Source organism: Centruroides vittatus, unplaced genomic scaffold (assembly GCF_030686945.1).
Source record: "Centruroides vittatus isolate TY-2023 unplaced genomic scaffold, ASM3068694v2 contig_864, whole genome shotgun sequence".
Lineage (NCBI taxonomy): Eukaryota > Metazoa > Arthropoda > Arachnida > Scorpiones > Buthidae > Centruroides > Centruroides vittatus.
In genome coordinates this window covers 556,880-580,389 of record NW_027122564.1, presented here as the reverse complement: position 1 = coordinate 580,389, position 23,510 = coordinate 556,880, and the positions used below count along the sequence as shown (strand labels likewise).

General features: G+C 28.0%; 1 protein-coding gene across 7 annotated transcripts in view; it reads left to right on the top strand.

Moving 5' to 3' along the window:
* The window catches only part of LOC136982831 (NAD kinase-like), a 62,304-nt gene extending 40,587 nt beyond the window's left edge, over positions 1–21,717 (top strand). Inside the window, exons 2-13 of one of the 7 annotated variants that reach the window (XM_067279361.1) lie at positions 1,704–1,948; positions 4,915–4,999; positions 7,409–7,538; positions 7,664–7,772; positions 8,255–8,340; positions 10,272–10,374; positions 10,478–10,575; positions 14,675–14,774; positions 18,609–18,766; positions 20,190–20,272; positions 20,600–20,804; positions 20,882–21,717. In XM_067279361.1, the coding sequence (XP_067135462.1) occupies positions 4,977–4,999; positions 7,409–7,538; positions 7,664–7,772; positions 8,255–8,340; positions 10,272–10,374; positions 10,478–10,575; positions 14,675–14,774; positions 18,609–18,766; positions 20,190–20,272; positions 20,600–20,804 (1,095 nt within the window). In that variant the 5' untranslated portion in view covers positions 1,704–1,948; positions 4,915–4,976 and the 3' untranslated portion in view covers positions 20,882–21,717. Of the gene's footprint in view, positions 1–1,703; positions 1,949–4,447; positions 4,774–4,914; positions 5,000–7,408; positions 7,539–7,663; positions 7,773–8,254; positions 8,341–10,271; positions 10,375–10,477; positions 10,576–14,674; positions 14,775–18,608; positions 18,767–19,560; positions 20,098–20,189; positions 20,273–20,599; positions 20,805–20,881 lie in introns of those variants that run through there. The other 6 variants (XM_067279362.1, XM_067279360.1, XM_067279363.1 and 3 more) reach the window with 6 other exon arrangements.
* The last annotated feature ends 1,793 nt before the right edge of the window (positions 21,718–23,510 follow it).

The window sequence follows — 23,510 nt, the reverse complement described above, 5'->3', positions numbered from 1 at the left end:
ATTTAATTTGTTTTGCATTGCTTAAGAAAATTAACAGTTGCGGCAATTTAACTTAATTTTCTTAAATTATACAACTTATTTTTTCCACTAACGAAATGCATGATGTTCGTATTATAAGACCTGTTGTATTTTTTAAAAGTCTCACTACAAATTAGTGACAGCTCCTAATTCTTATTAAGTATTTTATAATTTTATAAATTATCATTTCATTGTATTCAAAAGTCCATTCAAAGTTTAGTTTCATTACAATATTCATTCTATCAACAGTTTTATTGGCAATTTCCAGACTACAAATGCTGTTTAATTGCTGATTTCCGATCTTTGAGAGATGTAAAACATTTTTGGAACATGTATAGACTGGTAAATATGATTTCATAGAACTGGGTACACAAAAGGAATTTTTAAAAATAGAATATAAACTCTGAAAAGTGGGATTCAATAGATAGGCCTAATTATTAATAAATATAAATACGGCATGCTAATTTTAATGAGCCTATTATGTAGACCAACTTATGGATCACAAAATCTTGCACGAGAAATGAGACATACCGGAAATGAATGAGTGACAAGAGGAGACAGTTCATAGAACGAAAATGTGTCAAACGAATTTTTAAAAGAGAATGATTGAATGTTTGAGCCCAAGTTTCCCAAATTTCAGGTCGGTTCAAACGTATAAATAAAATAGGAACTTTGTTAGAAATATATGAGATCAATCTCATTTTCTGTTTAATGATAGGTTTATGTAAACTAGGTTTTTGTGCTAATTCCAAATATGTAAATTTAGTACGACTCCTTCCATCATACTCAAAAACTTATAGACCCATATTCAATCATGTCTAATTAACTGTCATTTCATTTACTTGAGAAGACGGTTCTCTCTCCTCTTTGAATCATTTTTAATTTTTACATCAGCACATCTTTATCTACCAATTTACATAAAAACTTATCAGTTAAGCAGTTATCAGGATTACAGTTTATCTTAAAGTATATACAAAAAATAAATTAAGTTTTCTGAGATGTCACAATGAATATTTGTATCTAGAAATTAGTTTAATAATAATAATAAATTTGAAGCCATAATTGTAATAATATAGGCCTACTGCATATTTTCAATTTTATCATTATCAATCGATTTTAAGACGTTCTAAAGTAAAATAAATGAATTCTTCCCTAACTTTAAGCGATTTTTAATGTATAAAAAAATAACTAAAAACATGAAATGGCATCGGTTCTTATCATTATAACTTATTATAAAAAATAAACTCGATAATCCGTAACAAAAGAAGCAATTATTATTACAGTAATTAATTCTCTTAAGTGAACTTCGATTCGTTATAGAAACAGTTAAAGGAAACGTTCACGTGCATACATTAAAATAATCAAATGATCTTATCTAGAAAAGGTTCAGTTAAAGTTTCAAATATCTTCATTCACATTATCATTCACGTGTAAACATCCCTAAAGTGGCCCGCGAGTCACGTGCTCTAGTGAGATAATCAGATCAGTCACTGCTGGAACTTCCCTGGAAGTGTTCTAACATCCTCTATACTTTCATACCCAAATTATTAATTCGACTAATTCTTAAATAGTTATAAGGATATTTTACTTTAAATTTAATATTTTACATTATGAAATTTCGCTATAGAATTCCGTTCTAAGAATTTTTTACTGTTTCTTATTTCCCTATTGGATTTTCCTGTTAGATAGCAGAAACTGTCCACGCCGTGACGTCACTGATATGTTAAGTTTGAATGTTCTGGATTACCCAGTGTTCATTCGTAGTATTGGTAGATATGAATTGTTATTAGATTCAGCCCTGGGTGATTTTTGCTTATATCATGGACGGTCAAGATCTGCCTGATATCTTGGAAGCTTTATTATTTACAGATGAAACAGAAGAAACCGAATTGAAATCAATGTCACTTATCAATCGCAGAAAACTCCTAAGGTTAGTGTTGATTGAATTGAAGAATATTTTAACAGTTTCAAACGTGTTTAGTGAAATTTGGACCGCGCTGCTAGTCTCAGGATGTCGGAAGTTTTGGATAGATTATTTTAGGATTTTTAATAAATTCGTGCTGTTTTTTAAGATTAAAATTAGTAGTACTCACGAACACTTCTATAAATTGTTTTAAGGAAAATTTTGCATTTAAAAAAACGAAATTTTTTTTTATTTTTATGTTTATATTACATAGTCAGTTTACCTGTTTTATATAACAGACTATATTTAATTTTAAGGTCATGTTTTAAAGAGGCGTAACTTGTTAATTTCTAACTTGTTTTCGATTCAGCATTTTTTTAGATAAAATTTTCCTGTATGTTGTAATACTTTCTCATTCTTTTTTTTTCAATGCATCTCAACTTATTATTCGAAAAACTATTACGTACGAAGTTTATCATCATTAAAAGATCAATTTATATTGTGTAAAACCTATCCCTGTGTAGAAAAACGATCATTCGATCATTTTAATGATACGTTATCTAGAATTTTTCATTAATTTTATATCCTCCTTCAGTTACTACCTTCGCCCTTATCATATTTTCATTTTATTATAGCAGAATGTTTGCGTTAATAATTAAAAGATACAACGCAGATAAGATGCATTCTAAATTATCATTTAAGTAAGTTCTTGGATACAATAATCATTAGTGAATAGGATTAAAAATCCGATATTGTAGCAAACTCGCGCCTAAAAATAGCTTATATTTGATAGTATAAATGAAAGAAATTTTGCAACTAGGCCTACTTAAAAACGAAATTGTTAACAGCAGTTAAAAAATAAAAAAATAAAATAAATGCAATTAAAAAAGACTTTTAACGTTGTTATTTATATTGTGGAAAAAACATTAATTACGATAATAAACAACTTACTGTTACTTGTTTTACCTCTTTTGGGTTCTGCTTGAGAGTTGTTGACATCATCTAGCGAAAATAATTAATAATTATTAGCATAATTACACGAATTAAAATCATTTGAAATGTTTAAACACTTCGCAATCGCTTTTATTACCTTTTAAAATATTACCTTCCATCAATTCTCTTGTCACTTTAAGTTACTTTCCAAATGGTAAGTACTGCTCTAGCTAATTAATCTATTGATATACCTAATTATAATTTTATACAACTAACAGAAAAATATTATTATATAGATATTAAGATTAAATAATTTAATGATTATTTATCAAATTTTCTTAATTATTTATTTTTTCAAATAAATTTTTATCTTGCATTATTATTATTTTACGGTAAATAATATATATATATTAAATTTACTTTTAAAGTAAATAGAAGCTATTTTCACGAGGAAAATCTTGTATTTGTACAGTCATTAAATTTAAATATATATAGGCCTAATAATCTTTTCAAAAATAAATGAGTATTTTAAATGAATTTTTCAAAACAAAAAAATTCACTTAAAAAGCTGATTTCTAAAATTGCAAAAATGCTATGTCCTAATACATAAAAAGACAAATTTTAATATACATATAATTATAAATATTAATAAATAATTTGTTTGCGATATAGTTCAAGAAAAAAAAATCATAATTTAAAAATAATAAACAGAATAAAATCAGTAGTCAAAATAACATGCTCTGTGTTTAACAATAGGCTGGAAATTTTGTAAGCAATGAAATTTTAAGCATTTATAGTAACATTAACATAGATATATTTTATTATTGTTTAACATTATTTCAATATATTTCTGTTCTAAATTTTCTATGTTAATAAATTTCTTCTATCTTTTTTAATTACAATTTTTATGATAAAAGTTTATTTTCAATACAAATATTTTTAAAAAATAGAAAATTCATTCAATATTTTATCACATTTCTGAATTGCTCAGAACTTTAATAAATTCATAAAAATTCTTTATTTATATAAAAAAATATCAAAGAATATTAACTTTAAAGATCTATTTTATTTTTTTTTTACTATTTAATGATCAATTTTAAAATATTTATTTGTTTTTTATTTTTAAATTCATTAAAGTGAGGAAATAAAAATGAAGAAATCTTCCGAAACGTGTTATTAGCAATACTTTGTTTTCCTTTTCTATAAAATTTTATCGTGTTTTTAGATGTATTTAACGCAGAAAATTACTTTTAAAGTTAAAGTTCTGGCCAAGGAATTAATTTATTCAATTTATTTAGTTAGCAGCGCTCAATAATCGACAAGCGTTCGTTTAGCGAAAACAAAACACAGCTTCTACTTCGATATTATTTATTATATTTATTATATTATCACGGCATATATCAACGTATAAATTTATATAAAGCGAGAAGGAAGCGGAAAAAAATCCATTTTATGTATGGAGTAAAGGCGTGGATGGATGAATAACCGAGTGACGTCAGACAAAAGAATTTTTAAAAAATTTATAAAATTTTTAATATATTATTTATCTAATTAATAAGTAAGTTAAAAATATAATAAAACTATTAACGAAAGTTACAAAAAAATTATATTTTGTTGGCAAAAATTTTCTGTTACGAGAAGCAATATGGCGACCGATATTGATTGGTCGGGGACGAGTTTTTATTGAATCGATTACGTCACGCCGTGAATAGCCGAAAATTGAAAGTATTTGCGACATTAAATGTGTAAGTGGTGCATTCAGCTTGAGATGAATGTTGGTCGATGAGTATTGATGCTAGGATGTGTTCCAATCTGTTCGATTCGACCGATTCCGTTTTTTGTAAGAACTCTCAAAGTATACAATTGAACGAAAGCAATTTGACTCAAGAACAGAAAGTTCACAGTCGTTTCGAGAAAATGTGAGTAAATTCACACTCACATTATATCTCGACAGTAAGATAATTCAAAAACCATATTTCTTATATAATTATCCTTATATTATTATCAATTATACATCTGATTTGGTTTAATTTATGTCCTGTTATCGTTTTTCTAACCAGGCGAACGAGATCTCTTGAATGCTCCTAGCCCTATCTATCACTTCGGACCATGTGGCCGTATTATGAAAAACTCAGCCATGGTGATGTAAGTATGACCTTTTAACTCTATGTTTAATAATTTGAATGTACGGTAAACCCCTACAATATGGGGTTTACACCGTACGTTTGTATCGTCTCGCGGTTTGTACCTAGGGTGCAGTTTGTGTGACGTGGAATGTATCTCCGCATCATGTAAATTTTAATGTTTTCGTAACCCCTTCTGGGCTCTTCTTTTTAATTCAAAACTTTTGAATTAAAAAGAAGTCCGAAAGGGGTTATGGAAATGTTTGTCATTCAAATGTTAATCGTTTTCACACCGGTTAATTGGTTGTCGTGAGTCACACTTTTTATATTCGTCCCAGTGTGTTGTGAAGTTAAGAATGTATCTCCCGTGTTGTGTGGGATTTGCTATACTATGAGTGCATTGGCATTCATTTAATGATTAAAACGTCCTTCGTATTGAAAGATGTGTTAATGTTACCGAATGTTGTACGATTATTATTTTTGAATTGAATGTTTTGTGTGATACGTGAAATGTATGAAGATTATCTATAAATCTTTATTAAGTAACTATCGGTTTGGAATGTATTTTATCGGGTGATAAGCATTCCTACCTAATTAATCACCATCAAAGTATATTATCATATATCAAAAAGTAAAGGGAAATATATATTTGTTCAAAAATAATATATATTATCTTATTTTTAATGAAATGAGTTTATCATTTATCTGTTCAAAGTATCCAAGATTTTGCATATTTTTCCCAATATGGACAGTATTTACATTATATAAAATATGTCTTATCATCTGCCTGATGCCATTATAGGTCATTTGTGTTTATGAGGGCCAGAAAATTGTTTTGCTTCTAGTAAGATGTAGGGTAGATGTACCAGTTTTGGCCAGTGTACCAGTTCTGGCCAGAAAACTAATTTAACTTAAAAATATTATCACCACATATTCAAATCTGTTCAATGAAACAAACTTTTATTGTTAACTGTTCACACAGTTAACGATAAAAGTTTGTTTTATTTGTGATTATATTTTTAAGTTAAATTTGTTTTCTGGCCAGAACTGGTACTACACTGGCCAAAACTGGTACATCTACCCTAAATGATACAGATTTCTAGTAAAATAATTAAAAATAAATTAAAATATACCCAAAAGCAAATGAAAATAAGTTTTTTGGTACTTGTTTTTTATGACAGTGGATTATGTAATAAAGTCTATTATATAAATTATTCAGGACATAATATAACAAATTGTTAGCATTGCAGATTCATGGATTCTGAAAGAAAGAAAAGTGTACAAATATGCCATAAAATTAAAAATCTGTTTTATATCTTTATTTTTATACCAGTTATATTCAGGGTATTGATTATATAGTTAAGAGATCATAATTATGATCTCTTGTAACTTTTGCAACAATTGAAGTAGTTTGTGTTTCAAAAGCACTAAAAGCAGATTTGAATCCAATTGTAATAGTTGATAAAGTTACAATATAGACCACAGACTGTATAATTTAAATCATATCAAAAACTGCAAAGGGATTTAAATCTTTAATTATCCAAATTAATTCATTTCTGTGCAAATTAGGTCAAGGAAATTTAACAACAAAATTTTAAATTGGCTTTAATCAAATTTTCAATCTTTTGATGAACTTGTTAAAAGGTAACTATTATAATGAAATAATAAAATATTATTTCATTATAGATGTTCAAGATAAATTTTTTGTTAGAAAATGAATTTAGAGAATTTTATATTTGTTGTTTAAAAATAAAAGAACTATAAAAACAAAAATTGTTTATCTTAATTTAATCCTAAATTATTCAAAATAATGCAATGTAAGTACACAAAAGCATAAACAAAACTCTTAATTCATGTTTTCAAGAAATAATTTTCAAATTACTAATTCAAATATTAATTTATAAATATAGATAAATATAGAAAAATATGAGATTCATTACTTAGAATTTTTTCATCTATTTTATTTTTTCTATAATAGTATATTTTTCTTATTGGCTTAAAGTATGTCAGTGGCCATTACTTTCTGGTTTAATAAGGTTAAAGACATTGCATTTTTAAACTGCATTTTCTCAATAGTTCATGTTAAGAGGTTAAAGACGATCATTCTTTAATTTTAAGGCCTTTGTTTTTATTTAATCTTGACCTAAAATTATATAGGGATTTAGTTAAGTAAAACTAAGTATAGAGCAAATAAAGAATATGTAAATATATGTATGTTTATTTATTTATATAAATTTTAAAGGCTTTTTTATTATTATTAAATTTGTATGAAATTAGAAGTTAAAATTTTATTTATATATAATGTATCCCTTAATATTTGCTTTAAAGTTGTATTTTTATCTTATTGAAAGTATAAGTTTATATTTAAATGTTTAAAATTCCATATTATGCATTATACATATATTAAATTTAGATGTAATATTTTAAACAGGACCATTCAAGATCCTGCCAGTCAACGACTGACGTGGAACAAACCACCTCTTACTGTTTTAGTGATTAAGAAAGTCCATGACACATCAGTTATTCAACCATTTATTGATTTAGTAAAATGGCTTTTATATGTGAGTAATGTTTAGTAAATATTCTCATTGAAACTATATTGAAATATGTAACATTTTCAATACATATTAGATTTTCAATATTTCATTAAAATATAAAAATGTATTAATAATTATTTTTATTACAGGAAAAACATATGGTTGTATTTGTTGAAGCTTCTGTTCTTGAAGATGTTCATCTTCTTAGTAACCAAATGTTCATCCCTATTAAGGATAAATTATCAACTTTCAAAGAAGGTTGATAATAGTTTTATCATTATTATTACAGTAGAGCGTCGTTTATTCGAAAGCCGATCATCCGAAACGTCGGTTAACTGAAAACTTTCCAGTCAGACTGTGTCGTGCTGAATAGAACGTTTTTGATACTAGATTAACTTCTAAAGTGTATATATATATATATATATATATTTTTATATATATTAAGAAATAATTTTTAACAATACAATAGCCACGATTATTATTATAAAAATTTTCGTTAGGCTTAAAATCAATGAAATTTCAACACAAAGCGACACGCAACGGAGAAAAATTGCAACAAGGGATAGGTTAATATATTTTTTTGTATATAATCAGTTATCCGAAAAATAAGTTACCTGAACAACCCAGTCCCCAATTGATTCGGATAAACGACGCTCTACTGTATTTACTACTAATACACATAAAAGATAAGTTATTCTAATATTAATTCTTTTACATTTTAATATTATATTTGTTAAAAGGTACTGATGATCTCACAGACAAAATTGATTTCATTATATGTCTTGGAGGAGATGGAACACTTTTATATGCTTCTTCTTTATTTCAGGTACATTATAATTCTTCTTCTGTTATTATTAAATTAGGATTATCAAATATAATTATAATTTTTTTTTTTTTTTTTAATCTAAAAACATGTGTAATATAAACAAGTAAGTGGCAAATATTCTAGAAAGACTGATTTATTATTGTTAATTATGCATTTCAGTGCCAAGTAATAAAGTGCATTTAGAAACATTTGTATTTATTTATAATTTTATTCAGTAAAATTAATAAAATAATTTTTATAATAAACAGTATGTCTGAAAAGTTCACAGATAAAAATTTTTTAAAAAATCAATGAATTCAGATGTCAGCTTCTATTCACATCAGGCTTCTATATAATCTTCTCTCTCCTTGATACACACATTAGATTGGCAGTACATTGATTGGGAGATATAATACTCCTCTTCCAGAATTGACTTTAGCTGACACATTCATTATATTCTCTTGAATCACAAGTACATTGTCAAAAAATTCTCCTGTTATGTGTAATGTCTGCTAGAACCAGATCAGATGAATACAGAGAGTGGTGGATTACCATGACCTGTTATTTGCCAAAAACTTCAAGACAGTTGTGGTATATTTGCCAGGTGCATTGTTGTGTAAGAGACACTAATTTTCAGAAATGCACAAATCATGCATGATGCATCCCAATTATTTCAGACTCATTTTGAAACCTCTAAATAAATTGAGGAATTTGCAGTTTGACCAGGAGGCACAAAATCATGGTGAATCAAGTCCAAGAATCAATTAACCTTGATTTTTGTTGCCACACTTTCAGTGGTTTTTGTTTACCTGAGCTCACCCATGCAGATCACTGTTTTTGTTTGTGGATCATACATGAAACACCATGTTTCATCACCATATGCAGTCATTTAAAAAAATTCTTGATCTCTGTGGTTTCAACAAAATCATGGCAATAGTTAGATGTTTTTTCTTCTGTTCAAAGAAGGCATAAATCTTTTTGCACTTCAAATCTTTGTTAATAATGGTAGAATGATGTCTTTATTGATATTTGAATGTTTATCTATTGCACAAAGGATCAGTTGCAGATCCTCAGCATGAAGTGCATAGCTTGTGCTTTTCTATTCATTTGAATCATTTAAATACAATCATTTCTCTTGTCTTGTAAAAAACTGCCAGCCATCCTTGAATCAGATGTTACTGCACATGATTCATTCTCCTGTATGCCACTTTCATCATTTTGTAGTTAGTTTAACTCTATAATCCTTTATGTCAGGTATAGTATTTCCTACAGCAAACAAATATCCAACAGTTTAACCACACACAACTTACTCTTCAATTTTCTCTTATATTGTAGAAGAGAATACAGCTACCCTATTTAAGAATCAGATCATTTTGTAGGTTTCCATTACACTTTTGTCAAGCATGACACAAAGTTTGATACCTGCTTGATGTTACAATGAAAACTGGAACCATATACAGAAACATACAAAACAAATTACATTCTTACTCATCTGGTACTGACAAAACTTGCACATATTTGCAAGTTTTGTTAGTATTTGACAATGCAAGGCTTCATAGAAGCTACCTTGGCCATTGGCCAATGACCAGTAAATGGCACAACTTGTCTTTCCAATAAAAAAATTGTGCATGCCCTATTATCAGACCTGCAATTAAACAACAATTTCTATTTGAAATAGATCTAATATTAAAAGAATTATGCATTTTTATCATGCTTTTTTTCCCTTAAATCAAACAGTATGAGATTGGTACAGATAAGCAGATCAGATTTTGTGACTTTTATGTATTTGAAAAAATAGGATTATCAGTTTTAAATTGTGATTTAATATTTCTTTAATGGTTAGGATATTTTAAAAACTTTTTAAAAACTTAAACAATTTTTCTTAATATAAATATAAGTTATTTAAACCTAAAATTTAATATAAAGTAATTAAACTATTTATTTTATTTCAGCAAAGTGTTCCTCCTGTCATGGCTTTCCATTTGGGTTCTTTAGGTTTCTTAACTCCTTTTGAATTTGATAATTTTCAAGAGCAAGTCACTAATGTGTTAGAAGGTATTAATTAGAAGATAGATCTATTTTCTGATTTTATATGAAAATAATTACATCAAAAATTATAAATTTTAATTTTTGTGTAAATTATGAAATAATTATTTAGGACATGCTGCCTTAACATTAAGGAGTCGACTTAGATGCATCATTGTTCGTAAATCTGATGGCAGTGAAAAAAGTAATAAGCCATTAACAAATTTTTTGGTAAGTTTTGCAAACTTAATTACATCTAATTAAAATACATTTTATACTTACATGTTTAAAAGCTTTTTAGTCAACCCAATTGTTTTCAAGATATAGGAAAGTAGTAGTATTATTCAAAGATTCATAATAATAATATAGGCAAACTTCAGGTTATGTATGTAATGCATTCCATAAAATATTAGTTGTATTGTGAATTGTCATTTTCCATATAATTTTTTTTTATTTAAAGAAAGTTTCACCTCATGGAAAGTTTTTGAGCATTGACAAATATGGTTTCATGTTTCAGCATTGTGCAGAGGATGCCTTTGTTAAATTGTTTGATACTCTACACCAAAGAGAGATGTCTCTATTAATATTTCTAGATATCAAAAGCAACTCGACAATGTATGGTGGTCCTCAATTTTAAAACTTATCGGAGATACCAAAGTATCACATATTATTTTCTATTTGCTCAAGGATTTCTTAAAAGACAGAAAAGCTGAGCTTAAATTGGGCTTTGTTAAAAAAAAAAAACCTGCTCCCTTAAATAAAGGGTATCTTCAAGGCTCATTTTCTGGATCCATACCCTAAAATGTTGTTATAAATAACTTGCTAATTAAATTATCAGACTGTTTCTGAACACACAATGCAAAACTGGATAGGTGGCAACACTTGGAATGGCTGAAGCATTGTATCAGGGATAGCTTAATTGGATCATGGTAGAAGTATAAATATATGATGATCATATCAGTGGTTTATTTTATTGCGAGATGGTTGTAACCTGGGCTAATCCTGTAATTTTAAAATTATTTTTTAGTAGGAATCAGTATAGAAATAAAATATTGTCAATTGTTGTAACAAAAAGTAAGAAAAAATATCAAATAAAAAGCATCATTTTTTATTTTCAGTAATATGCAAAATTTGATGTACTGTATTGTGGATAATACAGAATGTCTATAATTAAAGTGTACTACTTTATGTCACTCTGGAGACAAAGCTATTAAAGAGAGATTGATAAAATTATGTAGGTGCATTTTTATTGACATGAGAAAATTATGGACAGTATTTCAAATATAGTTATAATTTTCACCACTAGTGATTTATAATGATGCCACTGTTACAGCAACATCAGAGAAACTGTTCAACATGCTTTCTGTCACTCAGTCACGTATTGCAATTGAGTTATCAAATTAGAAACAGCCAAGTGCAATATGTCAGGAATAACAAAACTCATTTCTCTTTCAATTTACTTTTTTAGTTCTGATAAATCTATAAATCCACCTGTACAAACCCACTTTTCAAATAGTCCTATAACCAGAAGTTACAAGGTAGAAGATCGGGTGAATAAGCAGGCAAAGTGCATTGGAAATGTGTTCAATGCCAATAAGGCAAATTAGCAGGTGCAAATATGCACAAGCTCAGGGCTTAGGACAAAGGGGAGCCTGAAATGGGGTGTAAGAATGATTAGTATTATATTTTTATTTTCAAATTTAAATTTTGCTGCCATGAAAGTTGATTCTGTAATATTTTTGGTTAAAGTTAAAAAATAACTGACCATTTCCATTGCATTTGTTTTTTTATAATTCTTCCAAAAATAAAGGAGGAGCCAAATATAAAAACTTGTACAGGGCACATGAAAAGCTAGTTACAGCACTGAATTTGTTAGACCATCTCTCATAATGATTATAAAGTGGATATGATGTTACTGAAACATTCTCTTTATTGTAGTTTAGGGATGACAAAAGTTTGCAGCATGTCTTTACAATGCTGTTGTTCTATGATGCTGCTGCAATACTGACTGTTATAAACCTTATAGTGGCAAAAATTGTAACTATTTTTGAAACTGTCCAAAGTTTTCCCATATCGAGATAAAAGTGCCTACAAAATTTCATCAATTTCTAACAATTTTGTCTCCAGAGTGGTCTAAAGTGGTTTAATTATAGACACCCCGTAAAACAAATCTTATTTTACAAACAGTTTTCAAAAGCAAATGTTTTTAATCTAAAATTTAAAATTTTAGAACTATGTTTAATGTTTTTTATGTGATTTTTAATTTCTTTAAAATAAATATCTATTTATTAAAAAAAGTTGCATAATAGCGGGAAAAATTCTTTCAATCAGGATTAAAAACATATATTTAGTATGACAGTGAAATTTCAATCTGGTATCTGGTATGCCAGCAAACCCTATAAGCCAGCATGTCAAGCTCATCATTGGGAGTTGGTTAACAATGCATTGGGTATGTTTGGAGTTAAGGTTTTTGTGTAAAAGTGCTCAAAACGTACAGTTCTTGGAAAGAGGCATGGGTTCTCCTTTTAGAGATAAAAATGCCAAGATTGCATGATTTTGTGCCAGGTAAAACTAGTTTAGCTCATACATGATTTTTGTAAAGATTTTTCCAAAGACATTAGTGCATGAGTTTGATATGAGAAGCAGAAATATTTAGCATATTTGGAATAAATGGAATTATTACAGAAAAAGCTACAGTATATTACTGTTCATGTATTTTGATTATTAGAGTTTGACTGTATTTATATACAATAAAAGTATACAAAGCATAAAGTAAGAATAGTGTGTTCTTGTTTCATGCCAACCAAGGGTAGGAATAACCTGAAAACTGTAAAACTGTACAAATCCTTTTTTTTATGATTGTTTAGCACTCCATTTTAGATTTGTACAGTTTTACACAAAGTTATGTAAAATTGTGTTCAGGGGATCAAAAAACTTCCACTGTCCAATAAAGTGGCATATTTGATAACCCCGTACCACGTTTGTTCCCGACGATGCTGGGTTGAAGGATGCCATTGTATAAAATAATATGCATTATATACTATTGAATATTTTAAAATTTTTGAATTTGTGCTAATAGTAAAAATATCTTGACATTTAAAATCCTTTGTATTAACTTTCAATAAGAAAATACCTTAAATATTCAAAAAGTAATTCCTCCATATTTATATACAAGGTCAGTGTAAGATATCAAACTTCAACCAAAACAAGAACAAAATTTATTTCTAATTTAATATACTTCATTCTTTACATAATCTCTTTCATATTTCATGTAGATTAACCAATATTTAAGCAAAGTTGTTCAGATTGTTTTTGGAACTTGAAATATTTATATTTTTATACTTAAAAAATAATGATACTCTTTCATAAAACATATTCCAAAATTAAAAAATTAAAGTTATGATTTTCTCTCAACTGACATCTGTGTTATTTCATAAAGAAATCAATTATTTAATGATTTTATATTTATCCTTGCTTATAAATTTTGTATGGTTGAATTTTATAAAAATAAGTTAAAACTGTAATGTTATTAATATTTTCCAATTTACTGAAAGTTAAAATTTTATTAGTAGATGAAATTACAGTAAGGCATCTGAAAATAAGCATTTTAAGTTATTGAGAAGGTTGTTTCTCATATGACAGATTAAAATTTAATATTTCAGTAAGGAATTAAATTTATATGCAAACATTCCAAGGCTAATAAACATTCAGTCAGCAGAAATATTACAAATTTGTATTAAATATTCTTGTACTTTAATATTCCTAATGTTCAAATAATTTTTGAAAATATGGAAATCATATAACAAACGAATGCATTTTCAAAATCTTCAAAATGGTAGTCTCTAAAATGAATGAATAATTCTTAGGCTAAACAAGATAATAAATGATAATCAGGTATTACCTGAAAGCAGCCAAATAAAAAAAGTATTTCTGATATACAGTATATAAAAACATTTCACAAATTTAAGGTACAATAAAAATATTTGTTTTAATGGACTATAAACTTAAATCTATTTATTTCTGTTTTTTAAAGTACTTTTGGACTTTGGTCCATCTATTATTATTAATTATTATTTTAAAGATCATATTAAAATATAAAAATAAATGTAAATTTAATTAATTATAAAAGTAAAAATTACATAAAATTAGTAAGAAAAATAATTTGCTTTACCTTTTAATTATATTGTGTAATTTAAAAAAAAATAAATTTAAATATTCATTTTTTGCAATATTTTAAACATTTTTTTAAAATATGATTTAATTTTGATTGATTTAAAATGATTTAATTGATTTATCAATGAATAACAATTTTAACTTTATATTTCTGTAGGTGTTAAATGAAGTAGTAGTTGATAGAGGACCATCACCTTACTTATCCAATATTGATCTCTATTTAGATGGAAAACATATCACAACAGTACAAGGTGATGGTAAGTATTATTAAATAAATTTCTATGGTAATATTTTATAATAAAATTTTATATGTAGCAAAGAATAATAGTAAATATATAAATTTATTTAATTGATATACTGGTAAAGAATCAGTTGTAATAATTATTTTTTATACTCCTATAATAAATGTATTATAGTTGGATCTCTGTAAAATTAAAGTTTCTGTTATAAGTTGTAATAGTGGGATCATTCTGTCAGACAAATCATTTTTGACAATGAAATATTAGTTTAAAAAAATGTAAAGTACTTTAAAATCATAACTTTATATATTTTATTAACTATCAGTTTTGATAATAATTATAATTGAGATAAACAAAAATCTTCATATTGTTTTTATTTGCAAAATGATTAATTTTTGCTATCTGTTGTTTATGTAGTAAAATTTCTAATGGATTTTCTAATAGTTTTAATGTAGTTTGGTTGTTTAAACGTTAAAAATGTGAATTATTTTATTACAATTTTATATACTTCAGTTATCTAACTTTCAACATTATTATAAAAAGACACCTGTACACACATTGTTAGCAAATATTAGCAAACAGGATATGAACAGATAAGAATGTACTAGTTAATCAAGATCATCTCGTTCTCATCTCATATCATTTGTTTTCTTTTCGCTTATCTTGGATAAGATACATAAAAATTTTACTTAAGCTATAATTCAATTTATTTATTTCATCTGTTTCTTGTCAAGGCTGTGTGAGATTTATATTTCTGCTCATAAGAGACACAGACATTTGAAAGATGTCTGTGTCTGGGTATGTTGATAAATGAAAATAGCATGAAAAATGCAGTTTTGCATGCTATTTTGATAATTTAATCTTTGAACTTTAAATATCAAATTAAATTATTGTAATCTTAAGATTTTAAATGAGAAATCATATCTTCCAGAATGTGGTTTTAAAGGGATTTTAGTATTGAATCCAGTGGTATAATCAGATTTGGAATCAAACAAAGAATCTATAAAATCTTAACTACTAGCTCTGTGAAAATGTAAATAATGTTTGACAATGATTTATATTCAAAAACAGCAAGGTACTGAATTAAGAAAACCTCTGACAGTGTTTAGATTAAATTGTATGTAAAAAATTTTAACACAATACACCTTGGTTGTTTTGTTTCCTAATTTCATAGAAAATGAAACTTTTATACAGTGTGATTCAGAACTCATGGGACAAACTTTAAGGGGTAATAGAACACATGACAAAAAACTTTTTTTGTATATGAAAGTATGGGCACAAGTGATGTATTGAGGCCAAGCATGTATTACTGTTGGTGGATGCAATTTTGAGCAATTATTGTAAACATCGCTGTAAAGATGCACTTGTCAACAATGCTGTAAGTAAACAATTTATGTTTCTTTCAAATGTTCTTTCTTGTGTTTGTGCCGCAACTCATCACTTGTGCCCATACTTTCCTATACAAAAAATGTTTTTTGTCATGTGCTCTACCACTCCTTAAAGTTTGTCTGAGTTCTGAATCACCCTGTATAATATGAAAATGAAATTAGAGACAGAAGAAAATAAACAAGGTCTAATATAATAAAATGGTTTATGTAGGATTAAATCTAAACACTGTTTCAAGATTATTTTTAACTTAGTATGTGACTGTTTTTAATGTGAAACATTGTCGAACAAAATGAATTCCATTAGAAAAACTCATGGTAAACATGATTTTTAATGTTTCTCAGTAGTATCTTATTATTTTAAGAGAACTTTTCAGTGAAAACATTTTATTTGCATTTTTAATAATAAACTAGTAGTTAAGGTTCTACAGGTACTTTGATTTCAAATCTGATTACATCATTGGATTCAGCATTAAAAACCTTTTAAAACCTTGTTCCACAAGATATGTTCAAAATAAAGTTCAAAAGCTAAATTATGAAAATAACATGCAAAAATGCAGTTTTTAGATCTATTAATATACCCAGAGTTTCTAATTTCTGTATCTATTAGGATCAAAGATAAAACCTGGCAGTCCTTTCTGAGATATACTGCATATAGAAAACACTTTTCAAACTTATATAAAGATATATATTTTTTGCATGAAACATTACACAAAATTTTTTTTATTTGTATTAATGTTTTGTGCAAAATATTGTTACAATACATTTACAAAAAAATATATTTTTTGAGACTATACATACAGGATGAGTCAATTGCATTGTATGGTGGACGAGTAGCCTACAATAAAAGGTCAACTCTGTCGTGGAATTATTACTACCTCAACAGCGTGTGAAGGGACCGAATGAAATTGACTATCCTGTATATATAGTCTCAAGAAATATATTTTTTTGTAAAAGTAAATTCGTACTGGCAATTTTTTAAAATTGTTACGATACGATTTTGTATATTGAAACAAAAAAATTGTTTATAAGAGAAAATATTATAGAGAATAATTTTATTGAAAGAAAATTTAATTACTTGAATTATTGCAAATATTTAAATGAACCAAATGGAATATTTGTCAGAAAATATATAACAATCATAACAATGAAAATCTTTTATTAAGTCATATGATGTGTATATATGTGTGTGTATACAGTAAGTACTCTACTTATGAACTTAATCCGTTTGTAGCAGTCATTCGCAAGTCGAAGAGTTTGTAACTTGAAAAGACAATGTTTGGCGCAAAAACTCAAATACAACGTTGTTTTTACAATTATGTAATGTTTAGGCTACTTGAATAATGTTGAATTAAGATTGTTAAAGGGAAGTGTAAATTCAAATCAATCACGTGTACAGTACATTATTTATTAAAATTACTCATTTAAAACAACTACAAATGTACATATGTATGTACTGTAAATGTTTTAACGTAAAACTTCAAAAATAAACTTGACTATACATAAAAACTAACCAACTGCACTTTAACCTGCCATCTGTCGGCTTTGTTCATAACTTCGAAAGTTCGTAAGTCGAATGTTTGTAAGTAGAGGACTGCCTGTATATATATATATAAAATGTAATCATTTATACTAATTAAAGTATAATTATGAAATACTACAAATATTATTTTAGTACTAGAATATTAAATTGATAGTATGCTAATTTGTAGAATTTGAAAGTTTAAAGTTTTTAAGCAATAGGTATCATAAATTTTGAACAATTTTTTTTTTTTTTTTTTTTGTAACTCTTTCCGCCCAGTGGGCACTAAGAGGGCCTCTAATAGCAAGCCCATTATGGGTTTGGCCAGGCCCACAATGGGGCGGCCGGGTGGTGAGGGACGGGGACCGACATATCCAGACGGACCACCCCCGAAAAATTCCTGGGGATTTTTCGACCCGTCCGGATTCGATCCTGGGTCCCCAGGGCGGCAGGCTGCTAACCTTGACCGCTCGGCCATCCGGCCGCTGAATTTTGAACAATTATTCTTCAATTACTTTTTTATGTTTAAATAAAATGGTGTATTTATTGATTTGTAAATCTGTTTTATAAATATGACTCTTAAGTGCTTTTAGCTGTTACCAACCAGTTAATAGACATTTTCACTTTACAGTTTTTAATGTAGGCTACCAAGAATCTTCCAAAAACTTTCAGTTCAGGAAGAAATACATAAATATATATAAATTTCTTTTTGAAATGAAAGTTTTTTTAGATATATGTATCGTATATAAAAAATTTTTTAAAAATAATGAAATATGCTTTAACATCTTTGACAGAGCGAATGTGTGTTAAAATTTTCATGACAGAGATTAGATTTTATTGTTGTTACATCAAAAAAATTAAAAATACATAAATATTTTAGTATTTCTATATAACAATATTTAAAACTGTCTTTTGCTTAACTTAATAAAATGTACTTTTTAACAGGATTAATAGTTTCCACACCAACTGGCAGCACAGCTTATGCAGTTGCAGCTGGTGCATCCATGATCCACCCAAGTGTACCTGCTATCATGGTTACTCCCATTTGTCCTCATTCATTATCATTTAGGCCTATTGTTGTTCCAGCAGGAGTAGAATTGAAGGTATAAATACTTATTAATTAACATTCTGTAGTTTATAAAGCATTAATGTATGTTGTCCGAATTACTTATCCGTATTCTTTGAATCATATATAAAATAATTGATTTCAATGTGAAAGCAGTGAATTTTTTATAAATGATTATATATGTAGAAATTCTGCATGTACTTTCTCACAAATTGATATTCAAAAAATTTGAACTTCAAGGAATTTAAAGAATATTATTTAATACTTTAATAAGATAATTATATTAACAAGCATGTCAATTAAAATTATTAATTCAGTTTTGTAATGAATTTTGTTATGGATTTGAAAATGTTACAGATCTAGAAATATGACTTCAAGAGCTTTATTCATGACCAAGGATCAAGTGTTATAAGTTAACCATTTACTTTACTTTTATTATGTGAATGTTAATTGGTTGACTGCAAAACCGATATGTGGACGGGGAAGTGCCCCGTAGCATGCTCGGCAACACTAATAATGTTCTCATTTGTTTCGTGGGGGGCTCCGGTAGTTTCTTTTCACACTTTTCTATCTCCCTGTGTTTCCTCTTCTACCTAACTTCTTACTTTCCTAATTTCTTCTTTCCGTTTCCTACAGGGTTAAGTCTGCGTTATAACGGATAGCCCTTCTTATCTTTAACATCAAATCAAATGTTAATTGGTTAACTCTAACTTTTGATCCTTGGTTGTGAATACAGACATAAGAGAAACAGATAAGTTAGTCGGATGCAATTTAACTCTTACGTTAAATAATTTTTAAAATAATATTTGGTATTAAATAAAATATTTTCAGATAAAATTAATTCCATTCAAGCAAGATTATATAAACATTGCACACAGATCCAGTTATTTCACATGTATTGTAGATATTTGGATCAGTTTTCTAATAATCATTAATTTTTCCCATTATAAGAATAAATATATTGTTTTTTACATCCCTAGTATACATAATTCAATATAAATAAAATCGCTATAATATATTCAAATAGAATTATTCTTTCCCAATTAGCTTTGGACTTTGAGAAATGTTGAAAAATTCAGTAATAAATGATTTAAAATGATCACAATTTGGCAAAAATCCTGGGATTTCAAGATTCTAAATGTATCTATATAGCCTGTATGTATCAGTCATTAAATTCAGGCTTATAAAAACAAACATCTGAATTATAAAGCCAAAAGTGGAAAGTGAAAGTAATGCAAAATTTTTAAACGGTCAAAGATGAACGGAATTTAATTTTTTACTATAGATCTCGGTTCCCCCAAAGTCAAATAATGTGGCATGGGTATCGTTTGATGGTCGTAAACGACAAGCACTCCATCACGGTGATAGGTACGTCTGTAGCACATTCACCTGTGCTACTTGTGTCTGCATGTCTTTATGCATGTTAATTTGTCGTTGTCTCTTTCTGTTAAATTTCACAGATTATGGTTTCGCCTGATGCTAGAAACACTGCATGGGTCTCTTTTGATGGCCGTCATCAGCAAGAGTTGAAGATGGGCGATAGGTTTGTGCTTTGTTCTTGTGTTATTTTGACGTTTATATTTAAGTTGCAACTATTACTTTCACTGAACCTTATTTTAATTATTTTACTTAATTATAAAGCTGCATGTTGTTTGTTTGTGTTGTCTTTGTCTGCTCTTCTAAACTTTGCTTATGTGATGGTTTTTGTATATTTTTGTTTAATAATTTATTATTGTATTTAATGTTTAATAAAATAATTTTATAAATATACTGATTAAAATTAAAAGTTAAAATAACAAATACATTTAATATATCAAAGCAAACTTTTTCGTTGAGCCATAATATTTACTTTTTGTATTTCAAAATGTAGTTTAAGAGTGACCACTTCTATATATCCTGTTCCTTCCATATGTGCTCAGGATCAGATCAGCGATTGGTTTGACAGCTTAGCTGAATGTCTACACTGGAACGTTCGCAAAAAACAAAGACAATTTGACGAGTATTCCGATCTAGTTCACAGCTCTAGTAATGACACTATTGATTCCCTTGACAGACATGGTCAGATAGATAGCTAGGTATGTTTAAATGTTTCTAGTTGCACATCTGATGTTGGTACATGTGTTCTTAATTGCTTTTTCTTTTTAATATTTAGAAAATTATATAAAAAGCAATTTTAAGGACTTAAAGTGCCTTTGAAGCTTAATATCCAAGTGGAAATAAAATCTTTAATACTCTTTGTAAGGAAAATTCAAAATGTCGGGTCCATTCTAGAAATCTCTGCCAAACTACAACACAGATGATGGAACTCGAGCAGACCGAATTATCATTGCTAGTGGCAATGGGCAGAATCTTTTGATATCGTATATATTCTTGTGAAAATAACAAGAACTACTTGCCACAGCATGAAAATATTGATTGCTACAGCTGATGTGAGGTTACTTAATATATATTATATTATGTATAGATATATACATACAATATATATATGTGTGTATATGGATTTATCAATCCTTAACAAACTCATATGAAATGTAATATAGTGATAAATTATTTATTGTTCTATTTAAGAACATATAATAAAATGTTCTGTTTTATTTTGTTAAGAAAAAGTTATTGCAGAAAGTATACTTAATATAAATTTAAAAATCAAAAGAAGAAAAAAAAAAGAAAAATTTCACCATATTACATATTTTTAATTATAAAATGGACTGTCAGAGCAAAAATACAGGGCTGAAGATTACTGTGATTTGTTGAAACAATTAAGAAGCTTGTTGATGTTGTTAATTTACTATGTATATCTGAACAAATAATTCCAATGTAATCATTTTATATGTTGTTGTTGTATGTGGATGATAATCATTTAAAGTCTAAATCAGTGAATTAAACATTATTTACAAGTATACATTCCTGGCTTAGAAACAGTTTCCTATTTTGTATATAGATTTTCTTGCAAATGTTTGGATAGAAATAAATATATTGTTTATATAAGTTTTTGTTTCATAAAATTATTGAATCACTGTTAAGTAACACAAGTCATCTCTGAAAAGTTTCATTTTAAATTTCTTCATGTTGAAACAAATTATTGCATTACATAGTCATTATTAATTTTATTTAACAAAATCATCAAATAACGAAATTTAAGTGAATTCATGCTGAAAAATTTTGATGTTTGTTTGAAATAATGACAATTTATAAATACAGTCAGATCTCAGAACATCAGCCACTGACAAATATAAAAAATATGCATTTTTTGGAGGTTATTCTGTACTCATTTCTCTCCAAAAACAAAAATTCTGATAAAATGGCTGACAGGTGGCCATTGTTGGAAGTTCAATTAATTCACAGTAAATATGACAACATATCACCCAAAGAGAATCTTAATAACAATATTTCAGTTTTTGTGGTTGTATCTTTCCTTAATTATAATCTTAAATATTCATTAATTTTCTGGATATATCAATAAAATGTTCTTTAAATACTGTAAATTAATCATACATTTTCTGTCAAAACAAACAAATGGAGAAGGGTAAAAAACATTAAAAAGCATTTTACTCAATCTCAATATAAAATAATATTCACATGATTGTTAAACAAATTTAAAATTAAAATTTAATACAATTTTAATCATGTATATCAAAGCTGAATCAAAGTAACACGTATTAAGCAAACAGAATATGGCGACGTATACAGAACGCTGTTTTCGTTAATTAATATTTAATAATATAAATAAACTGCGAGTAAACAGCACGTTTTAAGTGAGAACCTCACAAGTTTCCAGGTAGTTTTACAAGAAGTTACGTAAAATTCCTCAAAACGTGACTCGAATTATTTTTAAAGTGGCCCAAAATGTAGTAGCTTAGAGCCTTACAGGCACAATTCTAGATGTTTATGAGGGGGTCGGGACCTTGACAGGGCGTTAGAGCATATTAATAGGAACAAAAAAAGTCTAATAAACCATGGGTGTACGGGCGACCCTTCGCGAGATATAGGTCCCCCAAAATGACTATCGACGTCGGAACTGACGCCGCTTTCTCCGCTAAGCCTATCGCGCGTTTAACAGGCAGTAAGCCCTATTGGGTGTACTATAGATTACTCCCTATGGAATTTCAGGACTTTGATTATATATTTGAACTCAGGGGACCGAGACGAGTTCAACGGTACCCTATTTTTGGACCGGAGACGAAAAATAAATGTTACTTATGGCAGCGAACATGGCGGCCCGACTGACCTCTCGTACGGGCGCCACCACACGCCGCCATGTGCTAAACTAGTGATCGATTCACGGTAGTTCTTGAAAGTAGTAAAAAAAGGGGGAAAACGTCTTCTAAAGGCAATTTTAACGGCAAGCGACGCGACTCCCGATCGCGATAGCGAGGCCGGAACTGACGTAGGCGCATCTTTCGAGGGCTATATCTCGCGAAGGGTCGCCCGTACACCCATAGTTTATTAGACTTCTTTTGTTCCTATTAATATGCTCTAACGCCCTGTCAAGGTCCCGACCCCCTCATAAACATCTAGAATCTTGCCGAAAAGTATACTCCACGAATAAGGTGACACCCGAAAATGCGTAAAAGCAAAGCCATTTTGAACAGATTAGAGTTCTTCGTCTATTGTTCTCTTACAACATAGAGGCACTTCATCAAAACGAACCAGTTAAAATACGCATATCAGACTTCAGACAGAAATTTCACCTCGAATCGAGTAGTAGTCTTATTTCGAACTTACCGAATTCGTTAACATATAAATCTCTATATCCCGGACTGGAACAAAAGTACAATTAC